This window comes from Lepidochelys olivacea (assembly GCF_965140295.1).
Source record: "Lepidochelys olivacea isolate rLepOli2 genome assembly, chromosome: 3".
Taxonomy (NCBI): Eukaryota; Metazoa; Chordata; order Testudines; family Cheloniidae; genus Lepidochelys; species Lepidochelys olivacea.
The window spans coordinates 113,478,661-113,500,795 of NC_140413.1; the positions used below are offsets into that span (position 1 = coordinate 113,478,661).

Below are 22,135 nucleotides of genomic sequence, written 5' to 3' on the forward strand. Positions count from 1 at the left end.
CCTGTATGTGAACAGCCACACTGCAAAGCCATACCCAAGTTGCTGGGTCCTCACTGGTGCTGTGCTCACCTGTGTGTGTCACTAGGACTTGTAGGGTTATATCCCATTATTCTTTGTGCTGCAGTAAACTGAGCCACTCTATGGTTCTTTTTTTAGTGAATTGTAGGAGAACTTGTCTGTCCTTCTGGGCATAGACGGAAGTATGAAGGCTCTGGAGAACCGTCAGCACTCGAATGATTTAGCCTATATCCTCACTGCAAAATAGGCGAGTTACCAGCCTAAGTGAAGGCCTCACTCAGGTTTTAGCCTCTAGCCCCATACAAGCTAGCTAGACTTGGTTGAAAGCACCACTAACCTTGGGGTGAGATGGTTTTGTGTGTGGATGGGAGGGAGTTGGAACTAACATGCTGTTTGCTGCCATCACATTGTTCACTCTTTGTACCCTGCCCCCTACCCTGTGTCTGTCTTGTCTATTTGGACTGTAAACTCTTCAGAGCAGGGACTGTCTACTGCTCTGTGTTTGTTCAGCGCCTAGCACAATAGGGCCCCTCTTTTGGTTGACCCTTAGGCATCGCTGTAATAAACGTGATTAATAACAACAAGGGACATCTGTGTGATTATAGGACCATTCTCTCTAACCACTGAAAGCCTCTCCTTCACTAGGGGATGATGTGTGTGAAGTTTCCCCCAAGGAAATTTTCTCTCTTCCACAATGTTTTTCTGTGGCAGAGCATCATTTTCAGATTTAAAGTGCTTTACAAACACTGTCTATTTAATCGTCACAACACCTTCTGATAAGTATTATCCCCATTTTTCAGATGGCAAGTGACTTCCTCAAGAACACAGAAGATGCTATGGTCAGGGTCTCAGCCCTCTCTTTCAGCAAGTAGTTAAATTTGAGTGAATAAAGTTGATTCTCTAGATAAGACATTTGCTATGATTCTTAAAAATCAGGGTATAAGTGCTAAATCAGGTGGTGTGACTCATTATGGCTGCTAGGTTTGTTTGGTTTGGTTTACTATCAGTTTGGTCCAGCAAAAGCAGTTGATGTTAACAAGCTAATTAGTATTTAATGACTCTCAGACTCACAGACTTTAAGGCCAGAAAGAGACCATCATGATCATCTAGTCTGACCTCCCACACATAGCAGGCCACAAAACCTTACCCACCCCGTAATAGACCCGTAACCTCTGGCTGAGTTGCTGAAGTTCTCAAATCAAGTTACAGGGAATCCACCATTTACAGTAGTTTAACCCTGCAAGTCACCCATGCCCCATGCGGTCGAGGTAGGCAAAAACAAAAAAACAGGGTCTCTGCCAATCCTGATCCAAGGGAAAATTCCTTCCTGACCCCAAATATGATGACCAACCAAATATGATGAGCACATGAATAAGACCTACCATCCAGACACCTGAGAGAGAATTCTCTGTAGTAATTCAGAGCCCTCCCCATCTAGCGTCCCATCACTGGTTATTGGAGATGCCACTGTAGGCAGTCTCCTCATACCATCCCCTCCACAAACACATCAAGCTCGGTCTTGAAGCCAGTCAGGTTTTTTGCCCCCACAGCTCCCTTTGGAAGGGTGTTCTAAAACTTCACTCCTCTGATGGTTAGAAACCTTCATCTAATTTCAAGCCTAAACTTGTTGTCATCCATTTGTTCTTGAGTCCACAATAGCGCTTAATTTAAATAATTCATCTCTCTCCCTGGTATTTATCCCTATGATGTATTAATAGAGAGCAGTCATATCTCCCCTCAGCCTTCTTTTGGTTAGACTAAACAAGCCAAGCTCTTTGAGTCTCCTCTCATTAGGAAGGTTTTTCATTCCTCACATCATCCTAGTAGCCCTTCTCTGGACCTGTTCCAGTTTGAATTAAACTTTCTTAAACATGGGAGACCAGAATTGCACCTAGTATTCGAGATGAGGTCTCACCAATGCCTTGCATAATGGTACTAGCACTTCCCTGTCTCTACTGGAAATACCTCGCCTGATGTATTCTAGGACTGCATTAGGCTTTTTCATGACCACAGCACATTGGCGGCACAAAGTCATACTGGAATCAACCAATACACCCAAGTCTTCCTCCTCCTCTGTCACTTCCAACTGATAAGTCTTCAACTTTTAGCAAAAATTCTTACTGTTAGTACCTAAGTGCATGACTTGCCCTTTGCACTATTAAATTTCATCCCATTTATTCCTCAAATTCTCCAGGTCATCCAGATCTTCTTGTATGATATTCCAGTCCTCCTCCATATTGGCAATACATCCCAACTTTGTGTCATCTGCAAAGTTTATTAGCACACTCCCATTAATAAAAATGTTAAATAAGTTTGGTCCCAAGACTAGTTCATGAGGAACTCCACTAGTAACCTCCTTCCAGCTTGATGATTCATCTTTCAGTATGACCCATTGTAGTCTCCCTTTTAACCAGTTCCTCATTCACTTTTCAATTCTCATATTAATCCCCATCTTCTCCAATTTAACTAATAATTTCCCATGTGGAACCATATCAAATGCCTTACTGAAATCAAGGTAGATTGCCTAAAAAATCAGTTATCTTCTCAAAGGAGATCAGGTTAGTCTGGCACAATCAACCTTTTGTAAAACCATGTTGTATTTTATCCCAGTTACCATTTACCTCTCTGTCCTTAACTACTTTCTCTTTCAAAATTTGTTCCAAGACCTTTCATACCATTGAGGTCAAACTAACAGCCTTTAGTTTTCCAGATCATCTTTTTCCCCTTACTTAAAAATATACATTAAAAGCTATTTTATCTGGCACTTCACCAACCAGAAAGCTCTATAAACCAGCATTTCTGATCTTCATTGAAAGTCCGGTTTATAGTTTGGTTGGTGTGGGGCCAGCACGGGGTTGGGGTGTGGGAAGGGGTGCGGAGCAAGGACTCTGAGACAGAGTTTGGGTGCTGAAAGGGGCTTGGGGTGCAGGATGCCAGATCTGGGGGCCGCTCACCTCAGGCAGCTCCCAGCAAGCGGCGACCTGTTCTGGCTGCTCCTAGGCAGAGGTGTGGCAGGCGGCTCTGCATGCTGTCTCCACCCGCAGGCACCACCCCCACAGCTCCCATTGGCCGCAGTTCCTGGCCAATGGGAGTTGCAGAGCCAGAGCTCAGGGCAGGGGCAACACGCAGAGCCACCTGCCACACCTCCGCCTATGAGCAGCCAGGAGAGATCGCCGCTTGCAGGGAGCAACCCAAGGTGAGCGCCCCCAGATCCAGCACCCCCTCCCGTGCCCCAAACTCCCTCTCAGAGCCTGCACCCGAACCCCCAGCCCTGCACTCCCTTCCGTACCCAAATTTCCTCCCTCTTAGTTAACCAGCATTTTTCACTTATTGGGCACCCCCCAACATGCCCAATAAAACAGCTTTTACTGTATTAACAATCCTCCAGTCATAGGGTATGACTGCTGAGTTTACAGATTCACTAAAAGTCCTTGCTATTGGGGTTGCAATTTCATGTGCCAATTTCATGTGCCAGTTTAATATTCTTGGATGGAGATTATCCATGTCCCCCCAATTTAGTCCCATTAAACTAAAACTTAAACTGTTTGAGTTTGACTTCCACCTTGGATGTGGTAATTTCTATTTTCAATATCCTTGCTCCCATTAGCCAGCCTGCCACTCTCCCTAAGCTCTTCATTAGCCTTGTTAAAAAAAATGGAGACAAAGTATTTGTTTAGGTGTTGGGCCATGCCTTGATTATCTTTAATCTCTACCCCATCCTCAAACATCCTCCTTAGAGGTCCCACTTCTTCTTTCCTTGTTTTATTTTTATTTATATGGCTATAGAACATTCTAATATTGGTTTTAATTTCCTGAAGGTCCAGCTCTGCTTGGATTTTGGCAGTTCTCACTTTATCGCTACGTTTTCTGACCTCCAAGAGGTAGCTTTCCTTGCTGATCAAACCCATCTTCCATTCCTGGTAGGCTTTCAGTTAATCACCTGTTTGAGATACTTGCTCATCCAGCTTGGTCTGCAGCCTTTCCCTATGAATTTTTTCTGCTTTCTTGGGATGCAGGCTTTAGATTTCAGAGTAGCAGCCGCGTTAGTCTGTATCCGCAAAAAGAAAAGGAGGACTTGTGGCACTTTAGAGACTAACAAATTTATTTGAGCATAAGCTTTCGTGAGCTACAGCTCACTTCATCGGATGAAGTGAGCTGTAGCTCACAAAAGCTTATGCTCAAAGTGAGCTGTAGCTCACGAAAGCTTAAGCTCAAATAAATTCGTTAGTCTCTAAAGTGCCACAAGTCCTCCTCTTCTTTTTAGGCTTTAGATTGTTTTCTGCAACTTTGATTTAAAGTACTTCCAAGCCTCCTGCATGTTAAGATCCTTGAGTTCTCAAGTCTGGTCCACTTTCCTAACTAATTCCCTTAATTTTGAAAAGTTTTTGCCCTTTTGAAATCAAGGGCCCTTGTTGCAGATCTATTTTTGTTTCTTTTCATTTAGTTTACACTGAATTAGCTCATTATCACTCCAACCAAGATTATCCCCTACAATCAGTTTTTATGTGAGGTCATCACTACTCACCAATACCAAATCTAAAATGGCTTCACCTCTTGTTGGTTCAGTGACTATTTGGTGAAGAAATCTGTCAGTTTTCACATCCAGGAAAATCTGGGCCCTACTATTATTAGTAGCATGTGTCCTCCAATCTATTTCAGGGAAGTTAGTTTCCCATAATCACACAATTCCTAATAGTAATTATTTCATTAAAAACATTAAATAGGTCTCTATCCATATCCTTATCAGATCCTGGAGATATGTAGCATACCCCAAGCACTATGTCAGGGGACCCTCTAGTAGCTCTTCGCCACCCCCAAAAGTGATTTTGGCCCAAAACAGATTGTCTTATCCATTCTATCACTTCTAATTTCTTTACAGTCTAACTCATCATTAATCTATAATGCTACTTCACCACCTTTACCATTTTTTTGGCTTTCCTGAACAGCCCATGCCCTTCAATACCTGCACTCCAATCATGACTATTATTCCATCATGTTTCTATTATCCCTATAAAATATCTGGTTTCACTTCCTGTACCAGTAGTTCTAGTTTCTCGATTCTGTTACCCAGGCTCCTTGCATTGGTGTACAAACATCTTAATTGTTGCTGTTTGGCTTTTCCCACATTCCTTGCTTGATTGGGTACAGTCATTCTACTGCCAGTATCACCTACCTGACTGTTAGCTTTGTTGGTGTCAGCACTATCTGTCCTCTTAATGTCCATTCTCCTACCCACTGCTGTTCCTTTCTTGCTGTTCCATTGCTGTATCCTTTCTTATTTGATTTTTCTCCTGCTCAATGTTAGAATAAGGTGTGGAGACTTCATGAGCATTTCCCCCAAATTCCTAATTAAAAGCTCTTTTTCAGTTGTACCAACCTCTGTCCCAGAAGTCTGTTTCCCTCTCTACTTAAGTGGAGTCCACCCCATGAGAACAATCCTCTGTCCATGAATTCTTCCCAGTGGTCAAACATCCCAAAGCCCTTCTTATAGCACCACTGCCTGAGCCATCTGTTGATCACCATAATCTTGTCTGTGTGCTAGGGACAAGTAGAATCCCACAGAAGATCACCTGAGCCTCCATTTCCTTAAGCATCTTCCCCAGCCTGGCATAGTCTCCCTTGATACGTTCCAGCGAGAATCTAGCTGTGTCATTTGTTCCCACGTGAAAGACGATCAGTGGATTCTTTCCAGCTCCCATTAGGATCCTCTTCGGCCTCAGGTCCACATCCCGTATCTTAGTTCCTGGCAGACAGCACACCCTTTGTTTTCCCGATCAGCTCTGGTGACAGGCCTGTCTGTTCTTCTTAGTAGAGAGTTACCAATCACATAGACCTCTCTTTCCTTGTGATGGTGATATTCTCCAGCCTTCCTCCTGTTCTTTCTGGCTGCAAGTCCTCTTGTCTTTTATTCTCCCTTACAATCTTCTGCAAGTCAACCTGTATTCTCTTGGGGCTCTGAACTTCGGGTAGCTCCACTGACTGACTCTTCCCATAGGACTGGCCGTTCTTCTCTTCTTCCTTGCCCTCCCTCTTTCAGTTACGGCCTGCTGTTCGCCTTTTACATTGTCCAACTCAGCAAATCTGTTCCTGGGCTCTGTTTATTCCTCACTAGCCTGTCGTTTTTCCTCTGCCTGGTTCTTGTAGTCACATGCTTCCACTGGCCACTTTCCTCACCCAGCAGTCTCCCCTCAGAGTTCTTTAGTCCAGTTTGCAGCTGTCTTGACTTTTCCGTTCAGCCTCCTCTTGCCTTCCCTCCATCATCTGCTCGAATCCCCTTCGAAACTCTACCATAGTTTCCACCTGCATCTCCAAACCTCGGATCTTCTCTTCCATCTGCTCTATCAAGCAGCACTTCATACAAACGAAACTCTTTTCAAGTACCCGCTCTAGGATACTGTACATCCTGCAGCTTCTGCATCTGGTCATCTTCATTGTCTCTTCCATTGCTTGGTTCACTCCCACTGCTGCCTCTGTGTCTGTCATAGCCTTCCCACCTCAAGTCCTGTCAAGGAAAAAGAAAAACGAACAAAACCAAACCAAAAACCCAAACAATACCAGAACACCAGACACACCACTCCCTTTACAAACTCCCACTCATATTCCCCTGTTTATAGCTCAGTTTGCTGTCTCCTATGCCACTGGCTGGCTGCTTGGCTGTCTTTTATAGGCCCCCTAATCAGAGAAGCCCCATTCCCTAATCAGGGCTCTGCTTCTCTCAGATCATACTGCACCTAACAGCCTCTGCAAACTGAACAGAAAACAGAAAAAGCACACATCACCCACAAAAACTCACTGACTGCCACTAAGGATCAGGGTCTTGCCACCTCCTTTCTCCTCCAACAGGACTCCCACTCAAATGCCTCTGTTTACAGCTCTGTTTGCGGACTCATGTGCCACTGCTCATTAAAGTGTATAAGTAGACTCAGTTACCATAGGATCTGTACTGGGATCCTGTACTGCTCAACATATTCATAAGCGATCTGGAAAAGGGGGTGAATAGTGAGGTGGCAAAATTTACAGACCGTGCAGAATTACTCATAAGTCCAAAGATGATTCTGAAGAGTTTCAAAGGAGTCTCACTAAACTGGGTGACAAAATGGCAGATGAAATTCAGTGTTGATAAGTGTAAAGTAATGCACACTGGAAAAAATCTCAGCTGTATATACAAAATGGTGGGGTCTAAATTAGTTGTTACCACTCAAGAAAGAGATTTTGGTGTCATTATGGATAGTTCTCTGAAAACATCCACTCAATGTGTGGAAGCAATCAAAAAAGCTAATTGAACATTAGCCAACCTTTAGGAAAGGGATAGATAATAAAACATATCATGGCACTATATAAATCCATGGTATACTCACACCTTGAATATTGCATGTAGTTCTGTTTGCCCCATCTCAGAAAAGATATATTTGAACTGGAAAAGGTGCAGAGAGAGGCAACAAAAAGGATTAGGGGTATGGAACAGTTTTCATATGAAGAGATTAAGACGACTAGGGTTGTTCAGCTATTAGAAAAGAGATGAGTAAGGGGGAGATATGATAAAGGTCTATCAAATCTTAACTGATGTGAAGAAAGTGAATAAGGAAGTGTTACTTATTCCTTCACGTAACACAAGAGCTAGGGGTTGCCTAACATAATGAATAGACAGATGGTTTAAAACAAACAAAAGGAAGTACTTCTTGGAACTCATTCCCATGGGATATTGCGAAGGCCAAAAGCATAACTGGGCCCAAAAAAGAATTAGGTATCTTCATGGAGGATAGGTCCATCAATGTCTGTTCAACAAGATGGTCAAGGACACAATCGCTAAACCTCCAACTGCCAGATGCTGTGTGACTGGATGGAGGGGATGGATCACTCAAAATTATCCTGTTCTGTTCATTCCCTCTGAATCATTTGGCACTGGCTGCTGTCAGAAGACAGGATACTGGGCTAGTTGGACCACTGGTCTGACCCAGGATGGCCAATCTTATGTTCTTAGGGAATTTCTATGGGAAGTTTTATTATGCCACGTCAGGGAACTCGCCACAGGTAATTTTGCCAAAATTCCCCACCCGTTTCTCTTGTTTCTAAAGAAAGGAGAGGCATTCACTGCATTTCCAGATGCAGCTTCTCATGCTTTTCACACAGATTCTTTCATCCTGTTAAATGTAGATTTACTGGACAATGGAATTTGATGCTGACTGAATCTATCGGTATTTTATCTTAATTTTTTTTAGTGGCTAAGTCACTGATGCTTGCTAATTCTCTGCTACCTTTTTCTCCATAGCATTTTTAAAAATCATATATGTTAGTGTCATTAAGGCTCTGTACCAGGCATGGCCAAACCATGGCTCGTGAGCTACATGCAGCTCTTTTATAATTAAAGTGCGGCTCGCAGAACTCCCCCCAACCTCTACTCCCCCATTCTCCACTTACCAGACTGAATTTGGGGGGAGCTCGGGTCCTCTGCCTTACAGCAGAGATGGTGGGGTAGGGACTTCTGCCCAGCAGGTAGGGGGGGGTCTCAAGGCTTCAGCCCCGCGTGGCATGCCTGCTTCGGGCTTCAGCAGGAGTGGGGCTGAAACCCCAAGCCCTGGCAGGAGGATATTGATATAATAGGCATCACAGAAACCTGGTGGAGTGAGAACTATCAATGGGACACAATCACTCCAGGGTACAAAATATATTGGAAGGACAGAACAGGTCCTGCAGGGGAGGAGGGGAGTGGCACTGTCTGTGAAAGAAAATGTAGAATCAAATGAAGTAAAAATCTTAAATGAATCCACATGTTCCGTAGAATCTCTATGGATAGTAATTCCGTGCTCCAATAAGAATATAACAGTAGGGATCTATTATTGACCACCTGACCAGGACAGCGATAATGACGATGAAATGCTAAAGGAGATTAGAGAGGCTATCAAAATAAAAAACTCAATAGTAGTGGGGGATTTCAGTTATCCCCATATTGACTGGGTACATGTCATCTCAGGATGAAATGCAGAGTCAAAATTTCTCGATACTTTAAATGACTGCTTCTTCGAGCAGCTGGTACAGGAACCTACAAGGGGAGAGGCAATTCTTGATTTAGTCCTGAGTGGAGCGCAGGATCTGGTCCAAGAAGTAACTATAACAGGACCGCTTGGAAATAGTGACCATAATATAATAACATTTAACATTCCTGTGGTGGGAAGAACACCTCAGCAGCCCAACACTGGCATTTAATTTCAGAAAGGGGAACTATGCAAAAATGAGGAGGTTGGTTAAACAGAAATTAAAATGTACAGTGAGTCACTAGAGTGAAATCCCTGCAAGCTGCATGGACACTTTTCAAAGACACCGTAATAGAGGCCCAAAATAAAAAACACAGTAAAAGAACTAAAAAAGAGCCACCATGGCTTAACAATCATGTAAAAGAAGTAGTGAGCGATTAAAAGGCATCTTTTAAAAAGTGGAAGTCAAATCCTAGTGAGATAAATAGAAAGGAGCATAAACACTGACAAATTACTTGTAAAAATGTAATAAGAAAAGCCAGAAAGGAGTTTGGAGAACAGCTAGCCAAAAACTCAAAAGGTAATAACAAAATATTTTTTAATTTTACATCAAAAGCAGAAAGCCTGCTAAACAACCAGTGAGGCCCCTGGACATGGTTTCTGTAAAGGGAAATCATGTCTTACTAATCTATTAGCGTTCTTTTGAAGGGGTCAGCAAACGTGTGGACAAGGGGGATGCAGTGGACATAGTGTACTTAGGTTTCCAGAAAGCCTTTGACAAGGTCCCTCACCAAAGACTCTTACGTAAATTAAGTTGTCATGGGATAAGAGGGAAGATCCTTTCATGAGAACTGAGACAGGGAACAAAGCGTAGGAATAAATGGTAAATTTTCAGAATGGAGAGGGATAACTAGTGATGTTACCGAAGGGTCAGTCCTAGGACCAATCCTATTCAACTTATTCATAAATGATCTGGAGAAAGGGGTAAACAGTGAGTTGGCAAAGTTTGCAGACGATACTAAACTGCTCAAGATAGTTAAGACCAAAGCAGACCATGAAGAACTTCAAAAAGATCTCTCAAAACTCAGTGATTGGGCAACAAAATGGCAAATGAAATTTAATGTGAATGAAAGTAAAGTAATGCACACTAGAAAAAATAACCCCAACTACATATACAGTATGATGGGGGCTAATTTAGCTACAACTAATCAGGAAAGAGATCTTGGAGTCATCACGGATAGTTCTCTGAAGATGTCCATGCAGTGTGCAGCGGCAGTCAAAAAAGCAAATGAGATGTTAGGAATCATTAAAAAGGGATAGAGAATAAGACGGAGAATATCTTATTGCCCTTATATAAATCCATGGTACGCCCACATCTTGAATACTACATACAGATGTGGTCTCCTTATCTCAAAAAAGATATACTGGCATTAGAAAAAGTTCAGAGAAGGGAAACTAAAATGATTAGGGGTTTGGAACGGGTCCCATATGAGGAGAGATTGAAGAGGCTAGGACTTTTCAGCTTGGAAAAGAGGAGACTAAGGGGGGATATGATAGAGGGATATAAAATCATGAGTGGTGTGGAGAAAGTGAATAAGGAAAAGTTATTTACTTCCCATAATATGAGAACTAGGAGCCATCAAATTAAATTAATGGGCAGCAGGTTTAAAACAAATAAAAGGAAGTTCTTCACTCAGCGCACAGTCAACCTGTGGAACTCCTTGCCTGAGGAGGTTGTGAAGTCTAGGACTATAACAGGATTTAAAAGAGAACTGGATACATTTATGGAGGCTAAGTCCACTAATGGCTATTAGCCAGGATGGGTAAGGAATGGTGTCCCTAGCCTCTGTTTGTCAGAAGGTGGAGATGGATGGCCAGAGAGAGATCACTTGATCATTACCTGTTAGGTTCACTCCCTCTGGGGCACCTGGCATTGGCCACTGTCGGCAGACAGGATACTGGGCTGGATGGACCTTTGGTCTGACCCAGTGTGGCCATTCTTATGTTCTTACGAGGAGCTGAAGCCCCAACTCCCGTCAGGTGTGCCCTGGCTCTCAGACTTCCGAAGATTTTCATATGTGGCTCAGTGGGTCAGTAAGTTTGGCCACCCCTGCTCTGTACTATGGACTGACTCCGTACAACATCTGTTGTGGCCTATGACACACAATGCATATTTTGCAACTTGTTTAAATACATATTTTCTCAATAGGCCATTGTAATTTGTCAACGCTTATTCACTCTCATACGAACTATTATTCTGTTACACTGGGAAAAGGAAAAGTAACTGAACCACTGAACAGTTCAGTGCAAGTGATGTTAAGAGTGTCAAATCTGGCACACAACCATTCCTTTATTTAGCTGGCTGTACCTTCACAGAAGAGAGGCGTAGGTTTCAACTAATGTGTGTGCAGCAGATGTCTCTTGCCGACAGAATGAACAGAAGATGAAATAGGAAGTCTCAACTCTGAATTTACATCCTTGTTTAGGCTGAGGCTAGACCTGCAATGTTGTTTGCATGTTGGAATTTATTCACTATTATTAGGATAGTTTACCAACACCATAATTGAAGTCAGTGGTCCAAATTCATCCCGGCTGTAACACTGTGGAAGCCACTTGAGTTATAGTGGGGATGGATAAAACTTCAGTTTTCTTTTAAAAAGAAAGTTTCACAACTCACTAAAAATTAATTCAATCTGTACAAGACAGCTCTGTGAGCACTTGGGAACACATACAGATGTGTGAATTGCCTATATACATGCCCTAGCTAATATATTGGGCAGAAGTGTCATGTATGTGCGTGATATTTTTTGGCATTTTTCCCTAACTCAGCATCTGGCTTAAAAGATGCTCAGTAGAAAAATCTGAAGAAAATGTTTTCTAAACCCTTACACGTAAAAAGGAATTATGTTTTAAGTGTATTATTTGCCTCCACTAATCCCAAAAGCAGCCCAGGTCCCGTTCTTGTATCTTTGTTCTAGCCATTATTTTAAAATAATATTTCAGTTTGAAAAATCATTTTTTCCACCTAAAATATGGAGAGCGGCTGAAAAGCATATTTTTAAAGGGATGCTGAGGTTGGTACACCCACAATTTGACCTACTTCCTTTCTCTCACAAATGCGTTAAGTAAACATAATGTAAATAGAACTCGGTGCCACCCTCAGGAAGCTCTAGCCTTTCAATATGATCCTTGGGCTCAGCTCCATACCTTACACAGAGAAATACTGTTGGCTTGTAGCAGAACTGGCGATTGGAAATCTAAACCAAGTGGGGATGTTTGGTGTGGTGTTTGCTCTTGGGTATCTTGAATGCATTTCTTGCCCATAACAATTACATTGCATTGCTGGTAGCTGAGCTCTACGACCCAGCAGAATGGTATGGGAGCTCCTGTGGGTGTACACATTTCTTTTCACACTTTTCTGCAGTGTGTTTTGCAAGAAAGAAGTGGGGAAAACTCCTGTGATTTCACTGTGTTTACAAAATACATGTAACTTCTGATAAGATTCCCTCCACACTCAGTCCTTCAGTTTCCTTGTTTTCTTTAAATAAATACGTAAATATCAATGCATCAAAATCTGCAGTCCTCAGCTGAGCAAACTTTTTAGAATTCAATGGGAATGTTGCTCAATTAAAAACAGCAGAATTTGGCCCATTGCCAACATCTCAGCACCAGAGTGACAATAAAAAACCAACAGGAGGAGCATAGTCTGGCATATAAGTGATGTGATAGGACACCTGGGTTCTGGTCTCACCTCTGCCACTGACTTGCTTGGACAAGCCACTTAACTACTCTGTTCTTCATCTCTCTCATCTATAAACGAAAGAAATACTTTCTTCTCCTTCATTATAGCTCTGTGAGGTTTGTGAATGAAAAAGCACTGTATAAGTGCAAAGTAGTTTTATTACTATTATTATTTCTAATTAATAGAATAAAACAGTGTGTGCAGTGATTGATGAAAAAATACGTTCTGGGAAGAAGCATCTTGATTTCAACTTTTTAAAGCTTCATTACTGACACCACTTGGAAGGGGAGAATGATGTTTAAAATGCTGAAAAGGTCTTGGTAATGTCTTTTTAAAATATTCTTTAAGGCTACTTCTTAATTAAGTTATCCCAGAATTCTTGCTTTGCTTATGGAAGTGGGAGAACTTGCTGCAAGTCTGTCCACCAACAAAAACGTTATGGGCCACTGTGCATCACAAGTAGTCAGGAATATTTTCTCCATTTTAAGTATCTGTATTTTGTTGTTGTTGTCTTAATTTAATGAAATGATTGGCCAGAGCACAACCTCCAGGGGAAGACTCATTAGTGTATGAGTAAATTAGATGATAAGTGTGAAAGATGATGTATGTTTTGCTGCTTTTGTCCCCTATAGGTGTGGACGAGCACTCACTTGACAGCTCTCCTGTACTGGATGACAGATCGGCACTTTACTCAGGAGTTCACAAGAAGCAATTCTATTTAGATGGCTCTTCTGAAAAGCAGCCTGAGGATGATTCAGACTCACTCACCACTTCTCCTTCATCCAGCAGCCTAGATACTTGGGGTGCTAATAGGAAGCTGGTTAAGACCCTCAGCAAAACTGATAGCCGTGGACTTATTAAGCCCCCCAAGAAGCTGGGGACATTTTTTTCTTACCCAGAAGAGGAGAAGACCCAGAAGGTTTGCCGCTCTTTGACAGAGGGGGAGATGAAGAAGGGCCTTGGCTCCCTGAGCCATGGGGTAAGTACTGAAAGTATTTGCTTTTATGACAGCACCAGGCACAAGCACCATCTCCTGGTGTCCCTGGAGGAGGTTCAGAGTGTCAGGAAGCAGATCCGATTGAAGAAAATGGATACTAACTATTCCTGTTCCAGAGCTTTTCTCTGCCAGCGTCCTGTCAGGAAAGGCGCATCCCCTGCAACTTGTGACCTACAACTGCTCCGGCACAAAGCCAAAGGGGGAGGAGGTTGTGGCTTCCCAAACAGAAGGCTTCGAGGGCGCACCTCTGTCAGTGAGTTCAATATCACCTACGTGGTGGAGAGAAGCCTGTACAGTCACCTCAACCTATCACAGCTGGTGCGTCCCGTCACTGACAGGACCATGAGCAAGGCTGACAAGCAGGACCTGAGGAGATGCCTGCTGGATGAGGATGAGGAGGCCAAACGGAAGTGGGCTGCCACAGTGGACCGTTGTACTAAAAGGGTTCTCTTGAGAATCCACCAAAAGTCTGTGAGTCAAAGAGCTGTCATGAAGGTGGCCTTCCAGTTCCTGTGAGGTTGCAGTCAGCATTGTTTCTGCTTTCTGTCCCAACCTGTAAACTTTAGTACAGTGTTTTCCCCCTCTCATTTGCCAATAGAAGTTGTTAAATGCAAAAATGAGCTGTGAGGACAGGGGCCGTTCTAGTCCCCAGTGAAGAAATTGGTATAATCCCTTTCAGTGTATAAAGAGAAGAGCATTGTCAAGTCTGCGGTTCCCATGTGCATGGAGTGACTCAATGGGAAAGAGCAAAATTTACCACTAAAAGCTTCTTTTAAACTCTTCTAATTCAGCAATTGAGATTTTGGGGAAAAGAGAAGCAATGTGAAAAAAGTTTTCTGCTGTTTCATAAATTAGTTCAGCATTCCTTAAAAGGAAATATTGTAGGGTACCTAAATCCTTCAGGTGGATGGAAGACTGAGTAAATTCTGCTTCTCTCCTTCTGCTTCCTTCTGTTATCCGTCCTACTCTCATCCCAGATCTTCCCCCTCAGTTTTCCTCTCAATTGCTAACACAGTGCACTCCAGCTCTGTAGCCTCCCTCCCCACATGTCCAGCACACAAGAGAGGTAGAGGGCTTTGTTATCTACATGTCTTCTTTCCTCCCCAACTTCTCTCTCCAGCAGAGAATCTCTCTGAGTCACTTCTGCCCTGCCCCTGACTGCAGCTCCTGCTCCCTAGCATGTGATGGAGGTGAGACCTGGGAAGTTGGGATACAGGGAAGGGTAGCCAGCAGAGGAGTATATGCTTTTAACAGCATGAGTTAAAAGCCGCATGGCTTTTAGCTAAGACTGTAGCAGACTCATTAATCTCAAGATGGTTGAGTACCACCAGAGGGGAAAAGAGCACCACACCCAGCAGGCATACACTTGTATTTGGTTGATGGCGACTGTGGTAATACTTTATTTTGACCCAGTACAATTAACAGTTTCTCCTGGCTATTCCACTAGTGCTTCTGTGTAGCCTACATAAGGACAGCCATACTGGGTCACACCAAAGGTCCATCAAGCCCACTATCCTCTCCTCTGACAGTGGCAGGTGCCCCAAAGGGAATGAACAGACAAGTTATCATTAAGTGATCCATGCCCTGGCACCCAATCCCATCTTCTGGCAAACAGAGGCTAGGGACACCATTCCTGCCCATCCTGGCTAACAGCCATTGATGAACCCATCTTCCCTGAATCTACCTAGCCCCCGTTTGAACCCCATTATAGTATTGGTCTTCATAACACCCTCTGGTAAGGAGTTCCAGAGGTTGACAGCGCATTGCATGAAAAAATACTTCCCTGTGTTTGTTTTAAACCTGCTACCTATTAATTTCATTTGGTGGCCCCTTGTTCTTGTATTATGAGAAGGAGTAAGTAACACTTCCTTATTTACTTTCTCTACACCACTCATGATTTTATAGACCTCTATCATATCCCCCCTCAGTGGCCTCTTTTCAAAGCTGAAAAGCCCCAGTCTTATTAATCTCTTCTCATACAGAAGCCGTTCTATACCCCTAATCATTTTTGTTGCCCTTTTCTGAACCTTTTCCAATTCCAATATAGCTGGGACTAGCTGACTCATCACTGGTAGTGTCATGTTACTTCCAGAAATAGTGTTCTTGAACAATATTCTTTTATGTAATGACATTTTAATTGATTGTACCTGAAACACCCCTCTGCAGGTTGAATATTTGTGGGGCATATGCAGACTGACAAGATCTGCTAGTTTCCGCTAATTCTTCATGTCTTCTAAAATACCACAGTTATGCATTAGAAATGCCCTTTGATGTTCTCTTCTTGTAAATACAGATGCCATCCCAAAGAGGAAGCTGTTTAATCATTTAAAAACATGTGAGTAGTCTCACTTTTGAAGTCTCATTATGGAACTCATTAGCTTGTTCACAAAGATAAAATTAGAGAAGAAAAGGAGAGCACTTCTTTTCTTTTCTTTTTTGGACTGGACTTTCTAATCTATTAGCTTGAAAGAAACTTCTTTTTAAAACAGCAGAAACCTGATAAGAGTCTCATGACCTTCAAGCACCTCCAGTCCTTCTTCCTAAAATTGTAACGCTTGCTGCAACCTCAGGGTAATTGTAATGCCTTTGTATTCAGTGGAAGTGGTCACAGTCTAGTCTTGCCATTTGTTTTTGTCATTTATATTTGTTTCGGTGACCTGGGCATGCTTGAAATTTTTGAATCACATCAGTTTTTCTTTCCTCCCAGTATCCTAATATGTTGGGATTTTTTGATTGCATGACCATTCCATTGAATATCCCTCTCTTCATCCACAGACTTTTTGTTTGGTACAGTATTACCAGAAATGATCAAAGTGACATGAAAGGGCAAGGTAAAGATTTACAAGGACTTTCTTCTCAGAGAAGATTGCTACAAGAACTACTCTGGCTAGCTTTAAAAGCCATTGGCTGAGAACAATTCCTTAAGTTCTGTTCCACTGTCCTCTCTTCAGTGTTAGGTTATCTGAGCAAGGTGGGATTAATTAGAATTTGCTTGGCACAGAAGGTCCCAGTTATGTGGATAAAACAGGCAGGGCAAAGTTTTTGGCCTGAGGGCCACATCGGGGAATATAGAAATTGTGTGGCAGGCAATGAATGCTCACAAAATTGGGGGTGGGCTCTGGTTGGGGAGGCGGGCTCTGGAGTGGGGTTGGCAATTAGGAGTTTGGGGTGTAGGAGGATGCTCTGGGCTGGGACCGAGGGGTTCGGAGGGCGGGAGGGGGATCAGGGCTGGGGCAGAGGGTTGGGGTGTGGGGAGACGCTCAAGTGTGCAGGCTTTGAACGACGCTTACCTCAAGCAGCTCCCGAAGCAGTGGCATGTCCCTTCTCCGGCTCCTACACGTGGAGTGGCCCCCGACCCTGCGCCCCAGAGCGGGGCCATGCTGCGGTGACCCGGTGCCCTGGCTGGAGCACCGCAGCAGGGCTGAGCCACGGGGTGCAGCCCCCAACCCGGCGCCCCAGCTGGAGCGCTGGAGCAGCGCAAGTCCCAGACCCCACTCCCCCGCAGGAGCTTGCGGGCCGGCTTAAAATGGCTCATGGGCCAGATCCGGCCCTCGGGCCATAGTTTACCAACCCCTGGGTTAAAAAGTGCTGTGTATGAAACATAGATCTTAATGGTGGTGTTTGCTGGTGTGGCTAGCGTATGACTTTTTATAAAACCGTTCTCACAGCTAGGTTGTGAGCTCGCCTTGACCAGTGTGACTAAGTCATTTGTTCTCAAACTTTTTCTGCTAATATCCCCCTTGTGACAGAGGGATGCCCTTAACCCAGTGAACACATGCACGCGCACACACACCCCTCCCTAGGTGGCTTCTCACCATGCCTCATTACAGTTGCTGTCATCTCTTTTCCTGTCCATAGTCTTTCTGCTCTCACACCTTTTTTTCTGCTCATCTTTTCTCTTCTCTTTGTTTTTCTCTTCTGTGTTCTAGATGTTGCTCTCTTGTTTGCAGTTCCCTCTTCCTCCTCCCAACTCAGCAGAAGGCTGTGGGCTGCTTGGAGTAGGAGTGTTCATTGAAGGTGGTTCCATGAAGCTGGATCTCACATGTTCTTGCATCTGAGTGCCATGGGAGCAGAGGAGCAAAGGCTTGGCCCTCTGGACTTATGTCTGAGCCTGTTGCCCTGCTCCTGTGGCCAGCTTCTTTAAGTGCCACTGAATGTGCAGGGAGAGAAAGCTGATAGCTTTCAAGAGACACCCGCTGCTTTATCCATAGCCAACTTTGACAGGTTCGAGGTCATGCAACTTTCTTCATCCCCATATTTGTTGTTCTGCTTTGTCCCACCCCACCTGATTAGAAATGAATAAGGTAGAACAAAGGTTTGTTCTAATAGGACCAATTAATCAAATTGTCCATTGGGGACTGTAATTTTTGGGTCTTCTTCCTGCAAATCACAGTCTCCAGGCTTTTCGTTGAGTAGCTGTCAGCTGATAGGTGTTACCTACCTTCAAGCCTTTCAACAGCTTCTGGATGTTTGTTAGGCAAATCTGAAGAACTAAGAACCTGATCTAATGCCATTGATGTCACTAGAAATCTCTCAATTGACTTCATTATGTGTTGGATCAGGATGTAAAAAAAGCACACCAATGTTCTTCAGGCATTTCCCCATCGCTTTGTCTAACTATAAAGAGATCATTTAAAACAGAGAACTACCTGTCTGTAAATCAGCTACCGAATATTACCATTGATACAAATAAATACTAATTGCTGCATCCTTATTTCCCTGGGATGTCCCATGTGGTTACTGTCAGTGAAAAGAATCTAAACACAGTCATTGGAACAGAGCAAGGTCACTGCAGTACAGTACTGTGCTCCAATTTTTGAGGGGGGAAAAAGTTTTAACAGTTTTACCTTCTTGTATTGAAAGGCAGTAGTTGTATTCCCACTGAGTTCAAAGGGGCCAGTCCTCTTCCAGCTGATACAAGAGCTTTAGAACAGGTCCATCAGCCAGAGCTGAACATGTTGTTTCTTGCTGTGGACGTGTAGCTTTACTTAGTGTGATTGGTCACGCTGTGACTTTGTGCTTTTGGGAGGGAACCGGTGTCATAGTGCTGATGCTTTTAGGCAGGAAGATTATTATCTACAGTATCAGAGTTTTTGGCCAGGTCTGAGGAGCAGTGAGTGAGTCACTCCACTGGGCTAATCGTGCCATTGTAAATATGACCTGCTTTCTTTCCCAGCGGCTGATAAAGCTGCTTTGTACCACCAAGCAGGGGTGAGAGATGCCTAAACTGGAGTCATTGCTTTGGAAGAATAAAACCTCTGGTGGCATATCCCTTTTTGACAGCTGGACTGGGGTTATGTTCCCCCCTCCCTCCACCCCCAGGGCCTGATTATGCAAGGTGCTTAGCTCATCCATTGATTTCAGTGGAAGTTGAAGGTGTTCAGCTACTCCCAGGAGGTGCTCACTCAACACCTCACAGGATTGGGGCCCCTGACTATAGGGATACTACTTTGGACTAGTATAGGGGAGGAGGCTGGAATCAGGTTGCCAGAAAATTGAAAGGCTTACTACATAAAATGAGTGGACAGTTTTCTCAGTTTCTCATCCTTTTTTCCATTTTCATCTTCTGCATACATTTGTGTTTTCAGTGATGTTCTCCAAATGGGAGAAGATGCTTGAGTGAGTTAATTGTTTGTAATGTGATTGTTTCTGTACTAATCCGGTCCTTTCCACAGAGAACCTGTAGCTTTGGAGGATTTGACTTGACAAATCGTTCCCTGCACATTGGAAACAACAACTCTGACCAAATGGTGAGTAGGACGTAGGAAGGGCTGGGTCTGAAATAGCAGGAGGCTCCTCATGTGTGGTACTATGAAATGCTTCTTGGTGGAGTTCAATGTAGTCTTCGGTGTAGTTCTATAATAGCAGTTTGGGGATCCAAGGAAGCAGCCCAGAGAGCACAATTATTATTTTTAACCACCAACTGCACTGGTTTCTCAGCTTTGTGACAACCATATACTGTGTGTGTGTTTGTTTATATACTGTATGTGAGAATGCTCAGGTGGTTACAGCACAGGACTAGGGGTCAGATCTCTGTTCTATTCCTAGCTAAGTCATTGACTTGCTGCATCACCTCAGGCAAGTCAAGTGATATCTGTGCTTCACCACAGATGGAAAAATATCTAATTTGTGACCAGAACATAAGAAGAAGATGATGACAATGACCACTCTGGATTAACGAATGTGCCTTCAGTGCATTTGCACAGGGCCCCATCTTGGCGGGGGGCAGGGAGCCCTAACCACTGGAAAAAAAACCAAAACAAAACTGAGTGGTGCGGCGACCCAGCGAGGCAGTTCTCAATGCCACTTCCTCCAATTTTGCCTAGCTACCCTCCATGAGGGGTGGCCGGACCAAACCTGAGAATCGCAGGGTAGCTGGAATTGGGAGGAGCCACCCTAGCCTGAGATGGAAGCAGAGCATTCCACTGGAGGGGCATCTGTGAATGACCAGGAAGGTCCTGGGGCAGTGGGTGAGAGGCTGGGTGAGAGTTCTTGGTGGACTGTGGGGTGAGGGCTGGGGGAAAGCTGGGAATGTTGGAGGGGTTGTGAGGTTGGGGACGGAGATGGTGGGGACTGCTATAAATGGGGCTGAGGGGTTGGGGTCGCAGTTAGGTGGGATGTGTGTGATATGGGTGTCATGAAAAGTGGAGCTGGGGTATATGTGGTGTGGGGGCATTTGGGGGGTGGAAGGGGCATTCAGGGGTCTGAGTGGGGTAGGGAAGAGGGGCATTCTGGGGTCCACGTGAGGTGGGGGCCCAATTTTCATGGTCACAGGGCCCCCAAATTATTTAATCTGGGTTCAGTGCTTCATCTATAAAATGCATACAAAAATGTTTTAGGCCTTCACTCATTGGTATCTGTGAAAGGCTTTGAGATATCTGGATGGAAGTCACTATAGAAGTGCCTGTTCTGAAGTTGGCAGTCCTCCCCCCAGCCTCTTAATGCTATTTTTGGTATTAAAAAATAAACTCTCAAATGTATTACTTTGATCCAAAAGTTGCTGTTGTGAAGTCTGCAACCAAAAAGAACTATATTATAAATAATGATCAGCTCACTGTACCATTTTCCCCCTTCAAGAACAACTTTTACTATTTTAGCCTTGGTCTCTGCCAATTCTTTTATATCAAGTAGTTTAGATCAAATCTAAATAATAAAACAACCTATTGCCAACATGTCTGATAATGAGGACGGATTAGTTTCCTTGGGACTAGAGAAATCTGTACTCAGTGATTTTCTTCCTTACATGTGGTTTATAAGCACATGATGTATATCTTTTAGCTAGTATCTTTAAACCAGTTGTGATGTTTTGTTCAGGTTACCTTTTGATCTGGGAAACTATGAAATCTAGATGTTATGCTTTCCCTTTCCACCAGCAGTGAGAAAGATATGGTATACGAGACTAATGCATGCAGATCATGTGGATTTGCTGAAAGTCTCTAACTGCATTAGTTTAATGTCTTTTCAGAACTCACAAGACAAAAGGTTATCTTTAACTTGATGAAAAGAAGCAGTAAAGTTAGCAATTAGGTTATCTTTGCAAAGAGAAAGGAAGGTAGAGTTGGTGACTGCCAGATTTCACAATGATTTGTAGAAGAGGGAGGGAGAGGGTTTTTTATCTAGACTAGCTTTGTTTGGGGGTTTGCATGTATGTTGTCTTTGGTTTTTGTAATGATAATGACCTTTTTTCTAAAAACAAAATTATAATCCTTGTGGAAAATTCAGTTATCCTCCTGAAGGGTTATTGTACCATATTGAAGATTAAATTCAACCATTAAAGTGTGAAATGGGTTTTTGTCCTCTTCGCAGTGCAAATCTCAGTGCAGCCTTGGCTATGGAGGTGCTACGAGTGCCTCTCTGAGTTGTATTATAATATGTATTTTGGAAGCCATATGGAGAAATATTGTGCTTTACGGATTGTGTAAACTGTCTGTGTAAGAATCAATCAGTGCAGCCACTTAACACGTGTGGTGGATGCAGCAACTAGTTTAAACTATAGGAAACCTACACAACAGTTTAGAAGAGAGAATGCAGCTTATCCAGTTGAAAATAAAATGGGAATTCAGGCAGGCAGAATGCAGTTATCCAAGCAAGTATTTGGCAAGGATCACAAGGTTAGCAATGCCTACTCTTGTGTAAAAAGGGTAGGGGATCTTTACTGACCAAGCAACAGATCGGACTACGATTTTATGTTGTATCAGAAGGTAGTGTTGCCTAACAGCTCGAATGTTCAATGGTAACTCAAAGCGGAGGAACGCCCTCTACTGAATCCCCAACATAACTTCATGCAGTACCTCTAGGGCCGCAAACCAGTTCTTATAATCAGGTCTGAGAAGCAGCAAGAGTCGATGAGAATGCTACAGTGGTTTATGCACCGAGTTTATTGTCAAGGCCAAAAAAGAGGATTCC

The 22,135-nt window shown here is 43.4% G+C and overlaps 1 protein-coding gene across 4 annotated transcripts in view; it reads left to right on the forward strand.

The window, feature by feature from the left end:
* SASH1 (SAM and SH3 domain containing 1) overlaps positions 1 to 22,135 on the forward strand; it is an 868,162-nt gene that overhangs the window by 817,875 nt on the left and 28,152 nt on the right. For 2 of the 4 annotated variants that reach the window (XM_084625147.1, XM_084625148.1), the window contains exons 10-11: positions 13,365 to 14,200; positions 19,405 to 19,479. In XM_084625147.1, the coding sequence (XP_084481273.1) occupies positions 13,365 to 14,200; positions 19,405 to 19,479 (911 nt within the window). The remainder of the gene's footprint in view (positions 1 to 13,364; positions 14,201 to 19,404; positions 19,480 to 22,135) is intronic. The other 2 variants (XM_084625149.1, XM_084625150.1) reach the window with 1 other exon arrangement.